The 18456-nt window shown below is 44.5% G+C and overlaps 1 protein-coding gene across 1 annotated transcript in view; it reads right to left on the bottom strand.

The window, feature by feature from the left end:
* The window catches only part of BNC1 (basonuclin zinc finger protein 1), a 31167-nt gene extending 15452 nt beyond the window's left edge, over positions 1 to 15715 (bottom strand). The window contains exon 1 of the mRNA XM_055417552.2: positions 15692 to 15715. Within this exon, the coding sequence (XP_055273527.2) occupies positions 15692 to 15700 (9 nt within the window). The 5' untranslated portion in view covers positions 15701 to 15715. The remainder of the gene's footprint in view (positions 1 to 15691) is intronic.
* Between the last annotated feature and the right edge of the window lie 2741 nt (positions 15716 to 18456).

Genomic DNA, 18456 nt, shown 5'->3' on the forward strand with positions numbered 1-18456 from the left:
CTCTTATCATACAATCCAGTAAACTGCATTCCTTGGTATTTAAAAGGTGTTGAAAACTTATCACACAAAAACTGCACATGGATGTTTACAGCAGCTTTATTCATAATTTCTAAGATTTAGAAGCAACCAAGATGTCCTATCAGTCAGTTCAGTTGCTCAGTCATGTCTGACTCTGCGACCCCGTGAACTGCAGCATGCCAGGCCTCCCTGTCCATCACCAACTCCCAGAGTTTACCCAAACTCATGTCTATCGAGTCATCGAGTCATGATTCCATACAGCCATCTCGTCCTCTGTCGTCCCCTTCTCCTCCTGCCCCCAATCCCTCCCAGCATCAGGGTCCTTTCCAATGAGTCAACTCTTCGCATGAGGTGTACAAACTATTGGATTTCAGCTTCAGCATCAGTCCTTCCAATAAACACCCAGGACTGATCTCCTTCAGGATGGACTGGTTGGATCTCCTTGCAGTGCAAGGGACTCTCAAGAGTCTTCTCCATACCACAGTTCAAAAGCATCAATTCTTCAGTGCTCAGCTTTCTTCACAGTCCAAATCTCACATCCATACATGACCACTAGAAAAACCATAGCCTTGACTAGATGGACCTTTGTTGACAAAGTAATATCTCTGCTTTTTAATATGCTATCTAGGTTGGTCATAACTTTATTTCCAAGGAGTAAGCGTCTTTTAATTTCATGGCTGCAATCACCATCTGCAGTGATTTTGGAATCACCCAAAATAAAGTCTGACACTTTTTCCACTGTTTCCCCATCTATTTCCCATGAAGTGATGGGACCAGATGCCATGATCTTAGTTTTCTGATTGCTGAGCTCTGCGAAAAGCAATGGAGAAAAGGAAAGATATTCCCATTTGAATGCATAGTTCCAAAGAATAGCAAGGAGAGATAAGAAAGCCTTCCTTAGCGATCAATGCAAAGAAATAGAGGAAAACAACAGAATGGGAAAGACTAGAGATCTCTTCAAGAAAATTAGAGATACCAATGGAACACTTCATGCAAAGATGGGCTCGATAAAGGACAGAAATGGTATGGATCAAACAGAAGCAGAAGATATTAAGAAGAGGTGGCAAGAATACACAGAAGAACTGTACAAAAAAGATCTTCACAACCCAGATAATCATGATGGTGTGATCACTCCCCTAGAGCCAGACATCCTGGAATGTGAAGTGGGCCTTAGAAAGCATCACTGTGAACAAAGCCAGTGGAGGTGATGGAATTTCAGTTGAGCTATTTCAAATCCTGAAAGATGATGCTGTGAAAGTGCTGCACTCAATATGCCAGCAAATTTGGAAAACTCAGCAGTGGCCACAGGACTGGAAAAGGTCAGTTTTCATTCCAATCCCAAAGAAAGGCAATGCCAAAGAATGCTCAAACTACTGCACAATTGTACTCATCTCACACACTAGTAAAGTAATGCTCAAACTTCTCCAAGCCAGGCTTCAGCAATACATGAACTGTGAACTTCCAGATGTTCAAGCTGGTTTTAGAAAAGGCAGGGGAACCAGAGATCAAATTGCCAACATCTGCTGGATCATCGAAAAAGCAAGAGAGTTCCAGAAAAAACATCTATTTCTGCTTTATTGACTATGCCAAAGCCTTTGACTGTGTGGATCACAATAAACTGTGGAAAATTCTGAAAGAGATGGGAATACCAGACCACCTGACCTGCCTCTTGAGAAACTTATATGCAGGTCAGGAAGCAACAATTAGAACTGGGCATGGAACAACAGACTGGTTCCAAATAGGAAAAAGAGTACGTCAAGGCTATATACTGTCACCCTGATTATTTAAATTATATGCAGAGTACATCATGAGAAATGCTGGGCTGGAAGAAGCAGAAGGTGGAATCAAGATTGCTGGGAGAAATATCAATAACCTCAGATATGCAGATGACACCACCCTTATGGCAGAAAGTGAAGAGGAACTAAAAAGCTTCTTTATGAAAGATGTCGTTTAGCAGGTAAATAGATAAATAAACTGTGGTAAGCCCAAACAACAGAATATTATTCATCATTAAAAGACATGAACTATCAAGCCATGAAAAGACATGGATGAAAAGTAAATGTACGCTACTGACTATAAGAAGCCAATCTGAAAAGACTACATACTGCATGATTCAAACAATATAACATTCTGGAAAAGGCCGAACTATGGAGACAGAAAAAGTTGGATTAAAGCTCAACATTCAGAAAACTAAATTCACGCATCCGGTCACATTAATTCATGGCAAATGGATGGGGAAACAGTGGAAACAGTGGATAACTTTTTCTGGGCTTCAAAACCACTGCAGATGGTGACTGCAGCCATGAAGTTAAAAGACGCTTACTTCTTGGAAGGAAAGTTATGACCACTTAGACAGCATATTTAAAAGCAGAGACATTACTTCGCCAACAAAGGTCCATCTAGTCAAGCCTATGATATTTCTAGTGGTCATGTATGGATGTGAGAGTTGGACTATAAAGAATGTTGAGCACTGAAGAACTGATGCTTTTGAACTGTGGTGTTGGAGAAGACTCTTGAGAGTCCCTTGGACTGCAAGGAGATCCAACCAGTCCATCCTAAAGGAGATCAGTCCTGAGTGTTCATTTGAAGGACCGATGTTGAAGCTGAAACTCCAGTACTTTGGCCATCTGATGTGAAGAGCTGACTCATCGGAAAAGACCCTGACGCTGGGAAAGATTGGGGGCCGGAGGAGAAGGGGATGACACAAGATGAGATGGTTGGATGGCATCACCGACTCACTGGACATGAGTTTGAATGAACTCTGGGAGTTGGTGATGGGCAGGGAGGCCTGGTGTGCTGCGGTCCATGGAGTCGCAAAGAGTTGGATACCACTGATTGAGTGAACTCAACTGATGGAGACAGAAAAAAGACCAGTGGTTGCCAGGGGCTTGACAGGGGTTGGGGAGTGAATAGGTAAAACATAAGAGGGCACTGTAACACAACATTGTGCATGCTTTTCAAACCCACAGGATGTACAACAACAAGCGAGAACTCTGAGGTTAAACCATGGATTTTGGGTGATTGTGAAGTGTCAATGCTGGTTCATCAACTGTTATCAACCAGTGAGGGATGATGAAAATAGGGCAGGCTATGCCTATGTGGATGTAGGGGTTATATGGGAAATCTTTGTATTGTGTTGGCCAAAAAATTTGTTTCTACTTTTCGGTAAGAAATTATCAAAAAACACAAAGTTTTTGGACAATGCAACACTCTCCTTTCGAATCTTCTGTGAATCTAAATTGTACTAAAAAAAAAATAAAGTCTTTTTAAAAAAATCAGTGACTTTACTTAAATACAGGTTAAAACTTGGCATGACTTGAATGTTATCTATAGTTTCTTCTGGATTACAATGGGCCTGAACAGAAGAACTAGACAGAGGTTTTCAGGTGAAGGAATAAGGCTGCTGATAACTGAGGTGTGCAACAGTTAGCAATGCTGTTGCTTAGTCCCTTCAAGAGGCTATGAAGAAGCAGAAAATCTAGGGGAGAAGGGCTTCGCCCTGCACTGATTCATAGACTATAACACAAAGAACTCCAGATGATCAGAACAGTCTCTCACTCTAATCATGCACACATTCTCATCTGGGGTATACCATCCCCAAAAGGTGATAACCGGTCTATTCTTTTCATGTATAAAGCACACACATATATACACACGTAAACAGATATACAGTATATGGTGTGACACTAAAATTTCATTGGGGGAGACACAGTTAGGAAAAAAATTTCCAGAGTCTCCTTAGATGTGTGTGGGAGTAAATAATGAAAAAGATTGAGAAATATTGCTCTAATGAAAGACATTATATTACTTTTTCATTATAGAGTTTCTAAGACTCTGATGCTGGGAGGGATTTGGGGCAGGAGGAAAAGGGGACGACAGAGAATGAGATGGCTGGATGGCATCACCGACTCGATGGACGTGAGTTTGAGTGAACTCCGGGAGTTGGTGATGGACAGGGAGGCCTGGCGTACTGTGATTCATGGGGTCGCAAGGAGTTGGGACACAACTGAGCGACTGAACTGAACTTGTGTATATACATACACAAATGTATTACATACATAAACACACACATCTAGATTCATATACGCATAATTATACAGTTATCTTGGCTGGAAGTTAAGGGATAAAGATGAGTGATGGTTTAACTTCTATTACACACTGTCAAAGTTTAGAAGAATATCATTAGGTTAGTTTGTGGCATTCCTATGTCATCCAGCTTCTAAACTTCTGCAACTCTCTGAACATCAGCTCACAGGTGAACCAATCATCTATATTCTTTTATTTTTTTCCCACAGATCTCAATAGCTACCAGCACACTAAGCACTAAACTTCTGAAATATTTCACCACCTACATTCTGCAAATATGACTGTCTTCAAGGAAATTTTTAAAAGAAGAAAGTTCTTATTTTGGATAATGTCCCTCAAGATGCATTTACTCTTTAAAAACAAGGTATTTGAACTATACAAAGTGAATTCACATTTCAAAAACAGGACGGATCTGAATCAGAGAAAGATGTCCTTGAGCACACACCTCCTCTACTCCCTAAAGAGTGCTTGGAAAGCTCACTACTTCGGATCCAGCACAGCAAAACTATAGACGGAACAATCCAAACACATTTCATAGCCTAAGGTTGAAAGTAATCTTTTCTGCATCTCCTGACACATAACTCAGGGTTTTGCCAGCAGCACAGACATTCTGAGCTGGGTATTCCCTGTGATGGGGGGCTGTCCTGTGCATTGTAGGGTACTGAGAAGCACCCATGGCATCTACCCACAGTAACACCTCCCTCTTCCCCAGTTGTGAAAACCAAAAAGTCTCCAGACATTGCCGAATGCCCCCAGCTGAGACTCCCTGATCTAACCTGACTATTCAGATACAGAAGCTTCTAGCTTGGGGCCTGAATTTTAAGCAGCTTTATCTATAATTCCAGTGTATGAATGCTGCTTTATTAAAAAAAAATCATGTAGTTCTATATGAACTTATTTGAATAAGGCTTAATAAAGCTCATTAAACATCTATGGAAATACATCTCAGAGGAATTATTTATGAACTAAAAAAAAGCTGATTACAGCGTCTAAGAAAACTTCCAATATTAAAGTCTTTGGGTTTTTCCACCCATCTCAAAATTCTACGATGTAGTAAAATTATAGCACCATTATCTAAAGACAAATTAAAACTCCTAAAGTGAAATCAAACCAAAAATTCTAATTACAGGACGAAAAGTACTCATGTAAATCAAAATGGAAAACTCTTAAAACTTACATCCTTTCTTTTAGAATTCTGATACTCGTTCCATTCTTCAGAAACATAAAGCAGATGTTTACCACATTCTGAATTCATCAAGGCATGATTATGCTTTTTACACACTCATTTTAATCAGACTATTTCTGAATTGTTATTAGTCACTTTGATGCGCTACAAATCAACATTCAAAATTCTGGCTTCCTTTTTTGTCACTGTCATTTGCTCATTCATCCACCCAGAAATTACTGACACACCTAGCACAGGATGGATGCTTTAGTTATTTGCAGTCTTGGGCTGGAAAGTCTGGAAAGTTATGACCTAGATATTAGGTAGATTTGAGGGCCCCACTTCCTCTCCTGGATACCTGTGATCTACCTTGAGCATGACTAGATGTTGCCATGGGCCTCTTGTCAGAAAGGCTGACTGCAGTTCCTAGCAGCAGCCAGAATGGGCACATGGTGGGGTGCATGAACAGACATCCACTGCTGGACAGTGTGGGCCTTTGATGGGATTTGAATTATTGAGCTTGAGAATAGAAACTAGCCACTTCAAAGCTATTTTCATCTCTAGTACATGCAAACATTTTCATATCACTGAAGATAAATTCAGGGGAATACTCTTGGAGGACCAGATGGAATGGGGCAGGGGAAAAATCACAGAGGACTTTTGGGGTTTCCAGACTCATGATACTAACCATCTGAGGGGAGTCATTTGTAATCTGGCTCAGGAACAAAACTGAACTGAATACCAGCCAGACAGCTTTGTAGCATCAAGTTAATCTACCTTAATAGTAGCCACTAGCCACATGTGGCTATTTAAAATTAATTAAAATAAAACAAAAATTCAGTTTTTTAGTCACTCTAGTCACATTTCAAGTGCTCAGGAGACACAGGTGGCCAGTGGCTACTGTACAGGACAGCAGAGATAAGAACATTTCCATCATCACACAAAATCCTACTGGACAGTTCTGAGTCCAATGGTGAGACAAGCTACTCTTCCAGCATCTGTCTGTCCACACGGTGGCATTCGTATGGAATACGTGATCTCATTCAGTCCGCACTGCCTCACTGTGGGACAGGAATTACTCTCAGGAAACTTAAATTTATGGAAGATTTGTAATCTGCACAAGGTCACATAGTTTGTGATGGTGATTATTTATCATGTGTGAGGGACTGCAGTAAGCAGTACCTATGAACTATCTCATTTCTTACTACCACCCCATCTTATAGATGAGGAAGCTGAGGAACTTACGAACTACTTGAAAGTGGTCTCAAATTTGGATATTGAGGGCAGATTGTATCTTGGAATACCAATATTTGGTACTAACTGCATTTGTATTTATGGTTTCATTTAATCTCAATGGCAACTATAAGAATATTAAAGTTTCGCATGGTAAAGAAACCCCATTCATTGAATAAATATTTACTGTTTATGAGCCAGGCTTTCTAAACTCTGGAGACTAAAGTGTTGAATGAGAATGGTAAGTCCGTGCCCTCGAGGAGGAGGGAGACAGAATAAACAAGTAAACAATACCTTTTCAGAATAAGGCAGGTGCTATTAAAGAAACATGCAGAAAGCTTTGCTAGCAATTTTCCTGGGTGGCATGGGGAGGCAGGGCAGTGCCTTCCAAACAGGGTCATCATTAAAGGCTTTTGAGGAGAAGACACTTGAACTGAGTTCCAAGGGATGGCAAGGGGCCAGTGAAGAACTGGAGACCAAAGGCAGAGGGCAGAGCAAGTGCAAAGTCTCTGGGGGATGAAAAGAGGCTGGAGGTGTTCAGGAAACAGAAAGGGGTTAGGGCAGCTGGAGTAGAGTCATAAGGTCCATGGTAGAAAATGACAGTCAGAAAGGTGACAGAAACCACTCTGCACAGGATCTCATGGAGCAGGCCAAGGAGTATGGATTTTGTCCTGAGTCTAACAGTGAGTCTTTGAAAAAAGTATGAAACTATTAATAATATGGTTTGCCTGCTAAAGTGACACTTCTGGATGCATAGCTGGGGAAACTGAACTCATTCCTAAACTCCTTCTCATCATACTGAGCATCTTTCCCTGAGAGACACTGCAATCTACAACTGACCTCAGTCTATATCTCAGCTCCATTTTCTTGGAATCTTTGACTATAAAGCAGGCTGGATATCTGCTCCTGCCAACCTCTGAGGCTGATCAGCCACATTAATGAGGATATGCAGATAGAGAGCTGAAAAGACCAAAGAGCACAGCAAAACTGCTGTTGCTACCAGGCCTACAACAGATCTTAGGTTCTCTGGGCTCTGGTGATCTGACTCTGCACAGACAGAGCTACCAAAAATACCTATAATAAAAACCTCCCAAAAAGCTGTTCCATAATGACTCATCCCTGAAAGAGGCAACAAGACAAGTGAAACTCCAAACCTCGTGGCTAGCATTGGGTCTGGTATTCCGTAAGCTTTCCAACTGGTATTAAGAGAATAAGGAATGAACCAATGAGAGAGCCACACCATGCTTATTAATTACAGACACACATCCAATATCCTTTGCCTGATCTGCCTTGATAAAGAATCTGCCTGTAATGCATGAAACCCAGGTTTGATCCCTGGATGGGGAAGATCCCTGGAGAAGGTAATAGCAACCCATTCCAGTATTCTTGCCTGGAGGATTCCCTGGACAGATGAGCCTGGCGAGCTATAGTCCATGGGGTTGCAAAGTCCAGTTAGTTGCTCGTGACAGAGCGACTAACAGTTTTGGTGGCCAGATCACTAAGGACTGATGTGTGTAAGTATAAGTTGTTGGGTAGAGGTTTACAGAAAGCTCCTTACAAATGGGAGCTGACTCTGCTGGGGGACTTTTTTTTTTTTTTCCATTCTTCCTTCTTCCCTCTTGGAACAAGAGCATGATGCCTGGACCTCATAGGTACAAACATGAGCCCAACCTTGAAATCAGGCCCCGAGGATGGCTGAGCAGAAAGGATGGCAACTATTATTTAGGAGCTTTTTCACTAAGCAGCAGCCAAGTGCCATTCCTAACTTACACACTGATCTTCCTATTGACTCTTGAGAGTCCCTTGGACAGCAAGGAGATCAGACCAGTCAATCCTAAAGTCATTGGAAGGATTGATGCTGAAGCTGCAGATCCAATACTCTGGCCACCTGATGTGAAGGGCTGACTCACTAGAAAAGACCCTGATACTGGAAAAGACTGAAGTCAAAAGAAGAGGGTAGCAAAGGATGAGATGGTTGGATGGCATCACCAATTCACATGAACGTGGGCAAACTCCTGGAGATGGTGAGGGACATGGAGGCCTGGCATGCTGCAGTCCATGGGGTCACAAAGAGTTGGACATGACTTAGTGACTGAACAACAACTTCCTATTGACTGTGGAAAAGGCAATATAAAATTTATGTAAAAATCTGCTATTAATAGTAGAGATCACCGAGGCCAAGTTTAGGGTTTATGGTCCTCTCTTTGAGTGTGAGATTCTAAGGCTGGGCCAGATTCTCAGTTCTAAGAATCATAATTTCCTAACTTGAAATCAAAGGATCGGGTCTGCTAAAGCACAAATCACTTTTTAAAAGTCACCAAGCTTTGGAGGAAAAGTGATTCAGGTTGTTCCAAACTGTATTTTTAAATGTTGAATATAGACAATTGCTTTTCATATGTTTGATTCCTGGAAATCTACACTGCTTATCAAACTGCCAATCTATAATAAAAAACATCTTCTAAAGTGGCTGGACCACCCTTACTTTTGGGGAGAGGACTTCTTTCTTTTCATTTACAGTGACAATATATTTCCATTCTCTCCTGGCTGCAGATCTAGCCTTCCTAGTTTGGAAAAATGTTTGATTCAAGGGTGGGAGATCTCTACCCCATTGCTCTTTGCCTCTTACACACATTTTGTACTTCTAACTTCTCTTACTAGAATTGGCTTTTTTGTTATTGTTCCCTACTTTCCCTCCTGCCATTTTTCTCTAACTTCTTCCACTTTCCATTAAATTTTTCTAACATATGCAAACCCACAGAGTTACAACTAGGATTCTGAAAGTAGTACCATTGTTTGCCAGATGTCCCAGGACAACTGGGGTGAAGGGAGAAGAAAACCCATGTGGTCCTTTTGTGTGAGGCAGTTTATCTGCTGCTTTCAGCACCATACTGAAGTCCACCTGGAGAACTCTACATGGACCAGAAGTGCATCGTGCCATCCTCTTCCATAGTAGTTTGACAAAATGAAACAAAAATCTTAACAAATTGTTATTTTTTGTCGGGGCGGGGGGTGTCATTATTTGTTTTTAACGCATCTACCAGGTGCAGGTAATAGGTAACAGTGGGGAGCCTCGGGGAGACAGGAGGAGGAATTCCCGGTGTCTGCTCTAGGGGAGCAAGCACATGGCTTCATTGGGAAAGGAAAACCATGTATCTTGGCTGACCAAGAATTGCTGAACAGAGAATATGATTTGCTAAAAATTAGTGTGAGTCATTCAGTATTACTAGAACCTAGCAAATTCAAAAGGTAGTAAAAACAAATGTAAAACTCACTGGCCACCTTTCAAGGATGTTATGGAACGAAAAAAAAAAGGTAAAAAAAACAAAAAAGTAAAGAATCAACCATGCATCCTTTTTTATACAAAATGTACTGCAGGGCAAGCAAACGGCTGATGAGGCAAAGACTCTCTTTAGAGTATTCCAGTGACTAAATAAATGAAGAATTAGAATACTAGCATTCTGCAACTCTTAACGAAAAGACAGCAACCTGGTCACTTGCATCAGCATTGGAGGATACATACTACTACATACGGGTGTTCTTGCCCCGGAAGTTGGACTCTGAATTAGATCAAGCCTTTTGGTAGAGGGGATGGAGGAATGCTTAAACATTTCTCACAGAGATATTACAAGGATTGTGTGACATCACAAGAAAACAAAACCCCAAATCCAGGCCAGGGAGTACTCCGTAAGACAAATGACCCAGCTTTTTCAACAGCTAAATTGCAAGGAAAAAAGTAAAACATAAATTTGTAGATTAACAGACACAATCTATGGACCTTATTTGAATCCTGATTTGAACAAATCAATGATAATATAAACTTCAAGAGACAATTGAAGAAATCTGAACACTTAGAAATTTAACAACATTCCAAAGGTATTGTTAATTTTTAGGTGCTACACGGTCAGTATACTGCATTTCTTTAAAAAGAGCTTTTTATTTTAGAGCTACATATTAAAATATTTATGAATGAAATAGCATGAATGTTCAGGATTTGCATCAAAGGAATTCAGTGTTGACGACGGTGAGGGAAATGGGTAGGAGAAACAGACGAAATGGGACTGGCTCAAAGTAGATCACTGTGGAATCCCCAAGCACGTATCATCAAGTATTCTTAAACTAATCTAATTTTGCTTAAAATTCTGAACAACAAAAAGTGAAAAAAAAAGATAAATCAAGACTCCACCTCTCCCCCCAATTTTAGTTTTGAGGGAGGGAGCAATGTTACGCAGAGGCCAGAGGAGTCTTCATGCTCTCAGCAGTGCAAGCAAGAAACACCACAGTCCCAGGCAAACAGAAGGCTCACCCTGAACATGTGTGTCAGGCCCAGGAGGCTGATTTCTGTCATGGGCAATGAGAGCTGACTTAGAAATGCAAAACAGGGTGGGGTGTCCAGATGGGCAGCCATGAGTTTCTCTCCCAGGTTCATGGAATTATCAGGTTCTTAACAATGGGAAGACAAGCGTTTACTGTGAGCATGGTTGAAAGAGGGATGTGAGGAGCCCAGAAACCGGGAAGGTGGCATCAGCAATATAAAAATGACACTGAAAGAAAACTGATAGAATCTGATTTCTCACTGCAAAGATGGGGATGAAAAGAGAGGCTGGTCAAAGAAGACTGAGAGGGTGGAGGGGGTCTGGCAGAGAAAAGGGCAGGTGGGAGGTAGAACTGAGGGAACAGACGTTGGACCAGGTCTACCTGTGAGTAGAAAGCATGCGTGACACACTTGGAGTGTTCTCTTGCTGCTTAGTTCAAAGAGGGAGATGGGGAAAATACTTGTTCTTTTGATCTCTGTAAATCAAAGTATAAACTCTGTGCCAAACTAATTTAACAGCTGTGCCTTTTTTTTCTTAAAATTATTAGTTCTAAAAACAGAAAATATAAAAAGCAAAAGAATATGCAAATAAGACCAAAGAAGTCAAACCAAATACTTCTTATTTAAAAAAACCACAACAACAGTAACAAAAAAACTATACAGTTACATGAATGATACAGATACATTTTTTCTCCTTTATGTTTGAGAGACCTCAGTTGTAATTTTCAGAAACCTTTGATAACAAAAAAATGGAAGAACGTTATTCACGTAGGGAACTTCTAGACACAACCGTCAACCTAGGGAAAAAGAAATAAAAACCAAACCAAAACAAACAAAAAAACACATGTACACTTCACGATAATTCTAACTACACAAACAACGCAAGTTCACCCTTTCTGCTATTGCAAAAAGATGATGAACATTGCTAAGTAAAATTTTTCAAACCTATCAGGGACTTATGAGAACTAAAATTTAAAGACTAAATATAGTAAAAACATCCTGAGATTTTCCAAACGAAGTTTTTAAAAAGAAAAGACCAGATTTACGTATGCCATCCTGATCACAGTCTTAACATTCAGCATGGTGTTATTGTGAAACAGAGTTGTCTGTATAAAAATTTTATCCTCATAAGGAATAATGAAACAAATAATCAGAGGGCTACAGAAGGAGAACAATGCTTCTGGAAGCTGATGCAGAGTTGATAACAACTTTGATGTTCGCTAGCACCTACTGAAGGATCACACAAAGACTCTGTAAGAGCAGACAAACTAATATAACTCTGTGAAAAAAGTTAGCAGCCTGGATTAAGTTTACTTGAGACAACCATTTCCTTCCACGTAGGCTGTTTGGACCTGGCCTTCACAACATTTTATTTGCCTGTCTCTCTATTCTCTCACATTAGCTAACTGAAATTATCAGCCCCCACCGCCAAGGCAGAATCCTCCTGTGATACGTTCATAATCATGAGTCCATGTGTGGACTGGAATAGCGACAGCTGGCTTGCTTATTCATGTGAAGTTTGAGGAGGCCCTGAGTTGGACCCTGGCGAACCAGGTCTGCTCTGTTTAGACCCACCTTTTCTGGATAAAATAGGCATGTGTCTGAGTAGAGAAATGGGGCTGCACCGTAATCTTGGAATTTCCAGAATTAGGAAAAAGGGCTTCAAAGAATGACAAGAGCAAATAAGGTTTTTCAGGTGGAAACCGATGTAAAAAGAAAAAAAAAACAAAACCCTTTCCAGATGCCTCTTCTGTGCAGATCCAGTTATCTTTAACATCTCTCAGAAAAGTCATCAAAAATAAAATATCTAAATAAATAAAATTTCAAAATCTATAGACTGCTCAGAATAGTAATTTAGAAAATCTATTGACTCTCTAAATCTTGATCTCAGATATCAAAAAGATGTGCTGCTCAGCACTGAGATTTCACCTTAGCTGTGATACTTCTCGTTCTTTTAAAACAGGACTGTTTCTGACAAAAGTAACTCATTCTAAATGACATCTGTAGAGGTGAAAATTCACCCTGGGGTAAAGCACGCTCCTCCTGCAAGTAATTTACCTCGTGGAACCTTCAGGGCAACTCTTTAATGGCCACTGTCAAAATAACTTCTAAAGCCATACACAAAAGCTAGAAGACACTTATACCCCTCACCCTGTATGCTGTGGTTTAATTGTACTGGCAAACTGAATTTTTCAAATGTCTTCCCATTTATATTTATCCCTAGGCATTCATAAATAATAAGTGTATGCTTAAACTACAATTATGATTTGTTCCACAGGGAAACCGATATGTCTCTTCTCACCCAATAGGTTGGTTCATCCTTCTTTCCAAGCTGAGGTACAGAATGCCAGCACAGGCTTGGGACGCAGGCCTAACTGCTGCATGGGAGAGGTGTGAAAAATTAAAATAATATAAAGGTAACCCTCTGTGCAAACTTTATGCTTCTACTGCAGTAACTCCATTTGGGTTAATATGTCTAGTGTGAATTATAACCAGAACAAACAGATCACCATTCCAAATTCCTGTAGATATCAACAGCCAAATCACCACTTCAAACTCATTACACTCTCTGATTGAAAAAGAAGCATGCTGCTAAATTCTTATTATTCTGAAGGGAATACAACAATGGACATAGATGATATTCCAAATTAAATTATGCAGATGTCTGAACGGGAGTTCCCAAAATATGAGCAGTACTTGTGCTAAGCGGAGATTCCACCACTTCTTCTCAGTATTTAGCTACAACAGAACATGTTCAACCAACTTCCTTGGTGAAATTAAAGTCAGCAAACTTATACGGTGAGAAATCAAATAATGACACATCTTATTCTTTTAGGTATGCCACAAAGGAGAAAGCTATTTATCAAAATTTATTTTAGCAAAAGCGGTGGCTATCTTTCCACACCTATTTAAAGCAAAAATCAAATCCTGGACAATCTGTAACATTTGAAGTAATGTTCTTTTAAATGATGCACAAAAGTTTTATTTTGACTTATTCAATTTAAATGAAATATTGATAAATACATCAAGAGATTTGGGGACAATGGAGAAGCCATCATATTTATCACTGAACAAAACTGTTAATATATAAGCACATATTCGCAACCAAGAGTCTTAAGAAATCTTATGAAAAATGCCATGAAATCCAACAGCAAATTAAAACAATAAGGAACAGAAGAACACCAGAAAAAGAAATGCCCTGCTAAATGCTGTTTTTCAATTCACTTACTGTCAAGCCAAAATCTCTGCTGCTTTGATAAGAAGAATATGCTTTTAAAACAATGGTTGCTAAATCTGCTCTATGAGTCCAAAGCTGTAGGAACACACATTTCCCTCTATACACACACACACACACACACATACACACCCTGACAGGGATTCCCAGGACACCAGCGGGGCCTCTTTTAGGCCCCTTAAGTGTTAACAGCAGAGGCCTGGCTGCGACCAGGCGTCTGGCCCCATTTAAACGCCCTGTCTTCAGAGGGCTGCGGTGAGCACAGCCATAAAACGAGGGGACATTACTGAACCTTAGCGTATCTGATCCTCCCCCCAACAACACACAACTTTACTCACACAATTAAGGCTGCTAGTTGGCATTCCATTTAACTGTCAAAGTCAGGCCGGTGGCAGCCCCGCCGCCACAAAGAGATGCCTTAAATGAGAAGAACATGTTTCTACACCGCATTTGAGAAAGTTTGGCTCCGAGCTATGCGCTGATTAATATCAGATCTCCTCCTTCACTCGCCGCTCTCGACAATCTTGTCACATCTGGCTGACAAATCCTTAGGAGCTTATGCAAAGCCGGGCGGCCGCTAGGGCTCGGGGTCTGGCCCGAGGAGCAGCGGGGACCACGCAGTGGCCACCGCCCCCTCCTCCGCCCGCGGGGGGCCCCCCGGTCCACCGCCCCGCCGGCCGGGACCCTGCTTGGGAGCTCGTGAGGAGGGCGGTCGCGGCACCTCCGGGCCGGGAAGCCGAGGGCGGCCCGGGATTCGACACCGCCGCCGGCTCCGCAGCCCGGTCCGGCCCGGTCACCCGCAGGCAGCCCGTCCCCCCTCCAAGGGCCAGAGCGCCGTCTGTTCGGCTCGGACGTGGAAACACTTGAGCCCGACCCCGATTCCCGGGGCTGCGGCAACATCTCGCGCTGAACCGTTCCGCGCACCCGGCAGGTCAGCTGGAACGTTTATAAAAAGCTGACCCTGAACCCTCGACTCTCTGCTGTCCCGGGAAGCCCCCCGACCCGACCGCGTCTCCATTTGCAGTTCTGTACAAAAGACTCCCACCTCCCTCCAACCACCCCATCCCGACAGGAGCCCCCGTCACTGCCCCTCGCCCGGCTCCGCGATTCTAGAGACTCGAAGACACCCTCAGTTCTCCAGAAACAAAATCCAGGTGAAAAACGGTCACTTTAAAATAGCAGCTGTGTAATTAATTCAGCGGTGGAGCGGTTCAAACAGTGAGTCCCAACGTCCCGGACCGAACAGTGGAGGTGCTGAGGGGGCGGGAAAACGCGCGCAGGGAGGACGCGGCCGCCCGCTCCCTCCCGACCCAGCACTTTCGACGCGGCCCCGGGGACGCCGGGGACCCGCCCTCGGCCGCCGACCCCGGTCGCACAGCCGCAGCGCGTCGGGCGGCTCCGGGGCGTCGGGCTGAGACGGGTCCGGGCGCCCCCACGGGCCCTCCCCGCCGCGGAGACGCTCCCTCACGCCCGGCCCCGGGGAAGGGCCGCGCCGCCGCCGCCGCCCCTGCCGCGCAGGTGGCCTTCGGGGAGGTGGCCCGGGGCGCGCCCCCGAGAACCGAGCGGCCCCGGATCCGAGTGGCGTTCCCGGCCACCCCGCGCGCTGAGAGGGCCCCGCGTCCGCGGAGCGCGCCGCGCTTACCTCGGCCATCCTGCGGCCGCTGAAGTGCCGGGGCTACCGGCGCGTGTCCCCGTCCCGGGTCGCCCCGCGTCCGCCCCAGCTCGGCGGGCGCCGCCTCATCCAAGCTCCGGCCGTCGGGGCCCGCTGCGGCGAAGTGGGCGGCTCCCCCGGCGCCCCGGCCGCGCAGCGCGGTGGCCGCCCCCGCCCGCCGCGCACCGCGTGTGCCCGCACGCCCGCCCCCTGCGCCCCGGGGGGCGCCCCTCCCCCTCTCCCCTCCCCCCGCGCCGGGCCGCCGAGTCGCCCGCGGCTCCGGCGCTGCTGCCGCGCCGCGGGGAAGCCGCCTCCCGCCGGGGCGGCCCTCGAACGCGCTAAATCGATGCAGCTGAGGCGAGGCCGTGGCCCCCGCAGACAGCGGAGACCTCGGCGGCGGCCGGAGCGGAGGTGTCTGCGCCCGCCGGGCTTGAAGGCACTTGTCGGGAAAGACACGGACGTGTCGGTGTTTGCCTCTCCCGGGGAAGGGCGAAACGCTCTGAAGTTCTCTCTCTGGCTCCCATCGCGGGCGATAATCCTGCCGCCCTGCCCGCCCCGGGGCGCCCTCGGGGTCCCGCCGCGGCCAAGAAGAGGGCTGTGCCACCCTCATCACCAAAAACTTTATTTCCAGAGGAAGTGGTGGTGGGGTGGGGGACGTATCCCAGGATGTGAAGAAAGGAGGGCCCCGGGAAGGTTTATTACAACCGCTAACGGGACAGTCCCGCTTCCTTTCTGTAGTCTGAGTTAGAGTCAGTTCCCGCTTTACCGAGTCCCGAGGTCGAGTGGCTTTGCTCTCTAAGCCTCAGTTGCTTCCGTTGTAGAATGGGATTAAGTTTTCACCTACCTTATGGGGTTTTAAGGACAAAATGAAATGTTCTGGGAAACCTAACAGGAACTCGGCCCCCAGGAGGAGAAGGGGAGGCGGCCTGCGGCGGGGTGGGGGGGGGACCTGGCCTTCCCTCCTGGGGACACAGCGTCCTTCACCCCTAGGAGCAGACAGGCATGGCCCACGGCTGCTGAAACAGGACCCAGCTTTTCTGCCCCGCGCTGGGGCAGACGCAGACCCTGCGGGAGAGTCAGGCCTTTTCTCCCTTTTCAGGTCCCTAAAAGAATTCTCTGAAGGCTGGACTTAGTGGGGATCCTGCCTTCTTCTCCCCCAGTTTATCCCACCTACCTTGCTGCTAGTGAAGATCTTTGAAAGAGAAAAAGGAAAAAAAAGAAACCTTGCACATTGTGAAAAAAGATATGAGATGGAAAGGAAAAGAAGGGAGTTGCGTCATTCAGACAGAGGGTCCTGGCTCTGAACCTCACGGACCTCTGAGTGGAAAAGGAGAGAAAGGAGCAGCTGTGGTTCCTGTGGAGGAAAGTAGGAGAATCTGGGTTTCATGGAGTCCAGAGAGCTCCTGCTGCCTGTGCGCGGCAGACTGGACACACACGTCTTGCTTTCTGGTCGTGTCCTGGGTCTGCAGCGTGGTGCCCTGCCGTGCAGGTACGAGGTTGCCTGATCTCCTGTGACGGTCCCTCTTTGCCCTGCCTTGGAAAGGTGTTGGCAAGATGCATTTTCTCACATGACTGTCTTTATTATGAAGATTTGCTTTGTGAATTGCAAACCTAAACGGCTTCCCTTCCGTTCACATCCTCCTCCTTCCCACTCCCAGCATTTTGACCTTTCTCCTCCTCTCTGCCTGTTATAATGCAATGCATCCTTCAGGACCTTTCTCAAATGTCACCACTTCTCAGAGGCCTTCCCTGATCCACTAGCCTTCCACTCTGCCTGCTTTTGTCCTCTTCTGACCCCCAGGCACTTGCAGCTGCATCTCTTATTGTGCTATTACATTCTCTAGTCTGGTCGTGATGTGTCCTTGTCTTGACTTCTTTGGTCATTACTCATCTTAGTGACTTCTGTGTTACGAGTTGCTGCAGCAGACAAAGCCCAGGTTTTGGAGTTAGAATCGTTTGGGTGTAGCTGGTTCCCACAATTGGAAACCGGTTGAGGAGGACAGCTTTCTTGGCCTCACTGTTCTCATCTTTAAAAATAGGTATGAAGTCCTGCCCCTAGTTAGATAGGTAGAGTTAAATAAGATAGTTTCTGTTCTGTAAAAGCTATTCTCCTCGCTTTCTGCTGCTCATAAAGCTGATCTTGTAATTAATTTAAATTCGTTTCCAGAGAAGTTCTTGGTTTCAGCATTCTTGAATGGCTGTATAGGCTTATTATATATACACCGAAATGTTAAAGACCCAGACAGTGGCCCAGTTAAATACATTTATTCTGTCTCATTGACAATGTTAGTTAGTATCTTTGTGTTGTAAAATTAATTTACAACTTAATTATATTTTAGTAAAACCTTTCACTAGCAGCAAAAATCAGGATCAACCTGTTTAACTCTAGTTACAGACAAGGAGGATTTTTGGCAATACACAATTTGAAAACATGAAAATAGTCTGTCTATTCCAACATGCACCGTTGGGATGCACATATGCATGCATGCATGCTCAAGGATGTCCTACTCCTTGCGACCCCATGAACTGTAGCCTGGCAGGCTCCTCTGTGCATGGGATTTCCTAAGCAAGAATGTTGGACTGGGTTGCCATGCCCTCTTCCAGGGTATCTTTCTGACCCATGGATCGAACCTGCATCTCCTGCATTGGCAGGCGGATGCTTTAGCACTGTGCCACCTGTAAACCTGAGGATGCACATATGCATTTCTCCAAATGTGACAATTTGGACTCCTATAGGGAATCAGTAGGACTAGATG

This window comes from Moschus berezovskii, chromosome 21, assembly GCF_049115385.1.
Source record: "Moschus berezovskii isolate FMDL1 chromosome 21, NW_MosBer_1.0, whole genome shotgun sequence".
NCBI lineage: Eukaryota > Metazoa > Chordata > Mammalia > Artiodactyla > Moschidae > Moschus > Moschus berezovskii.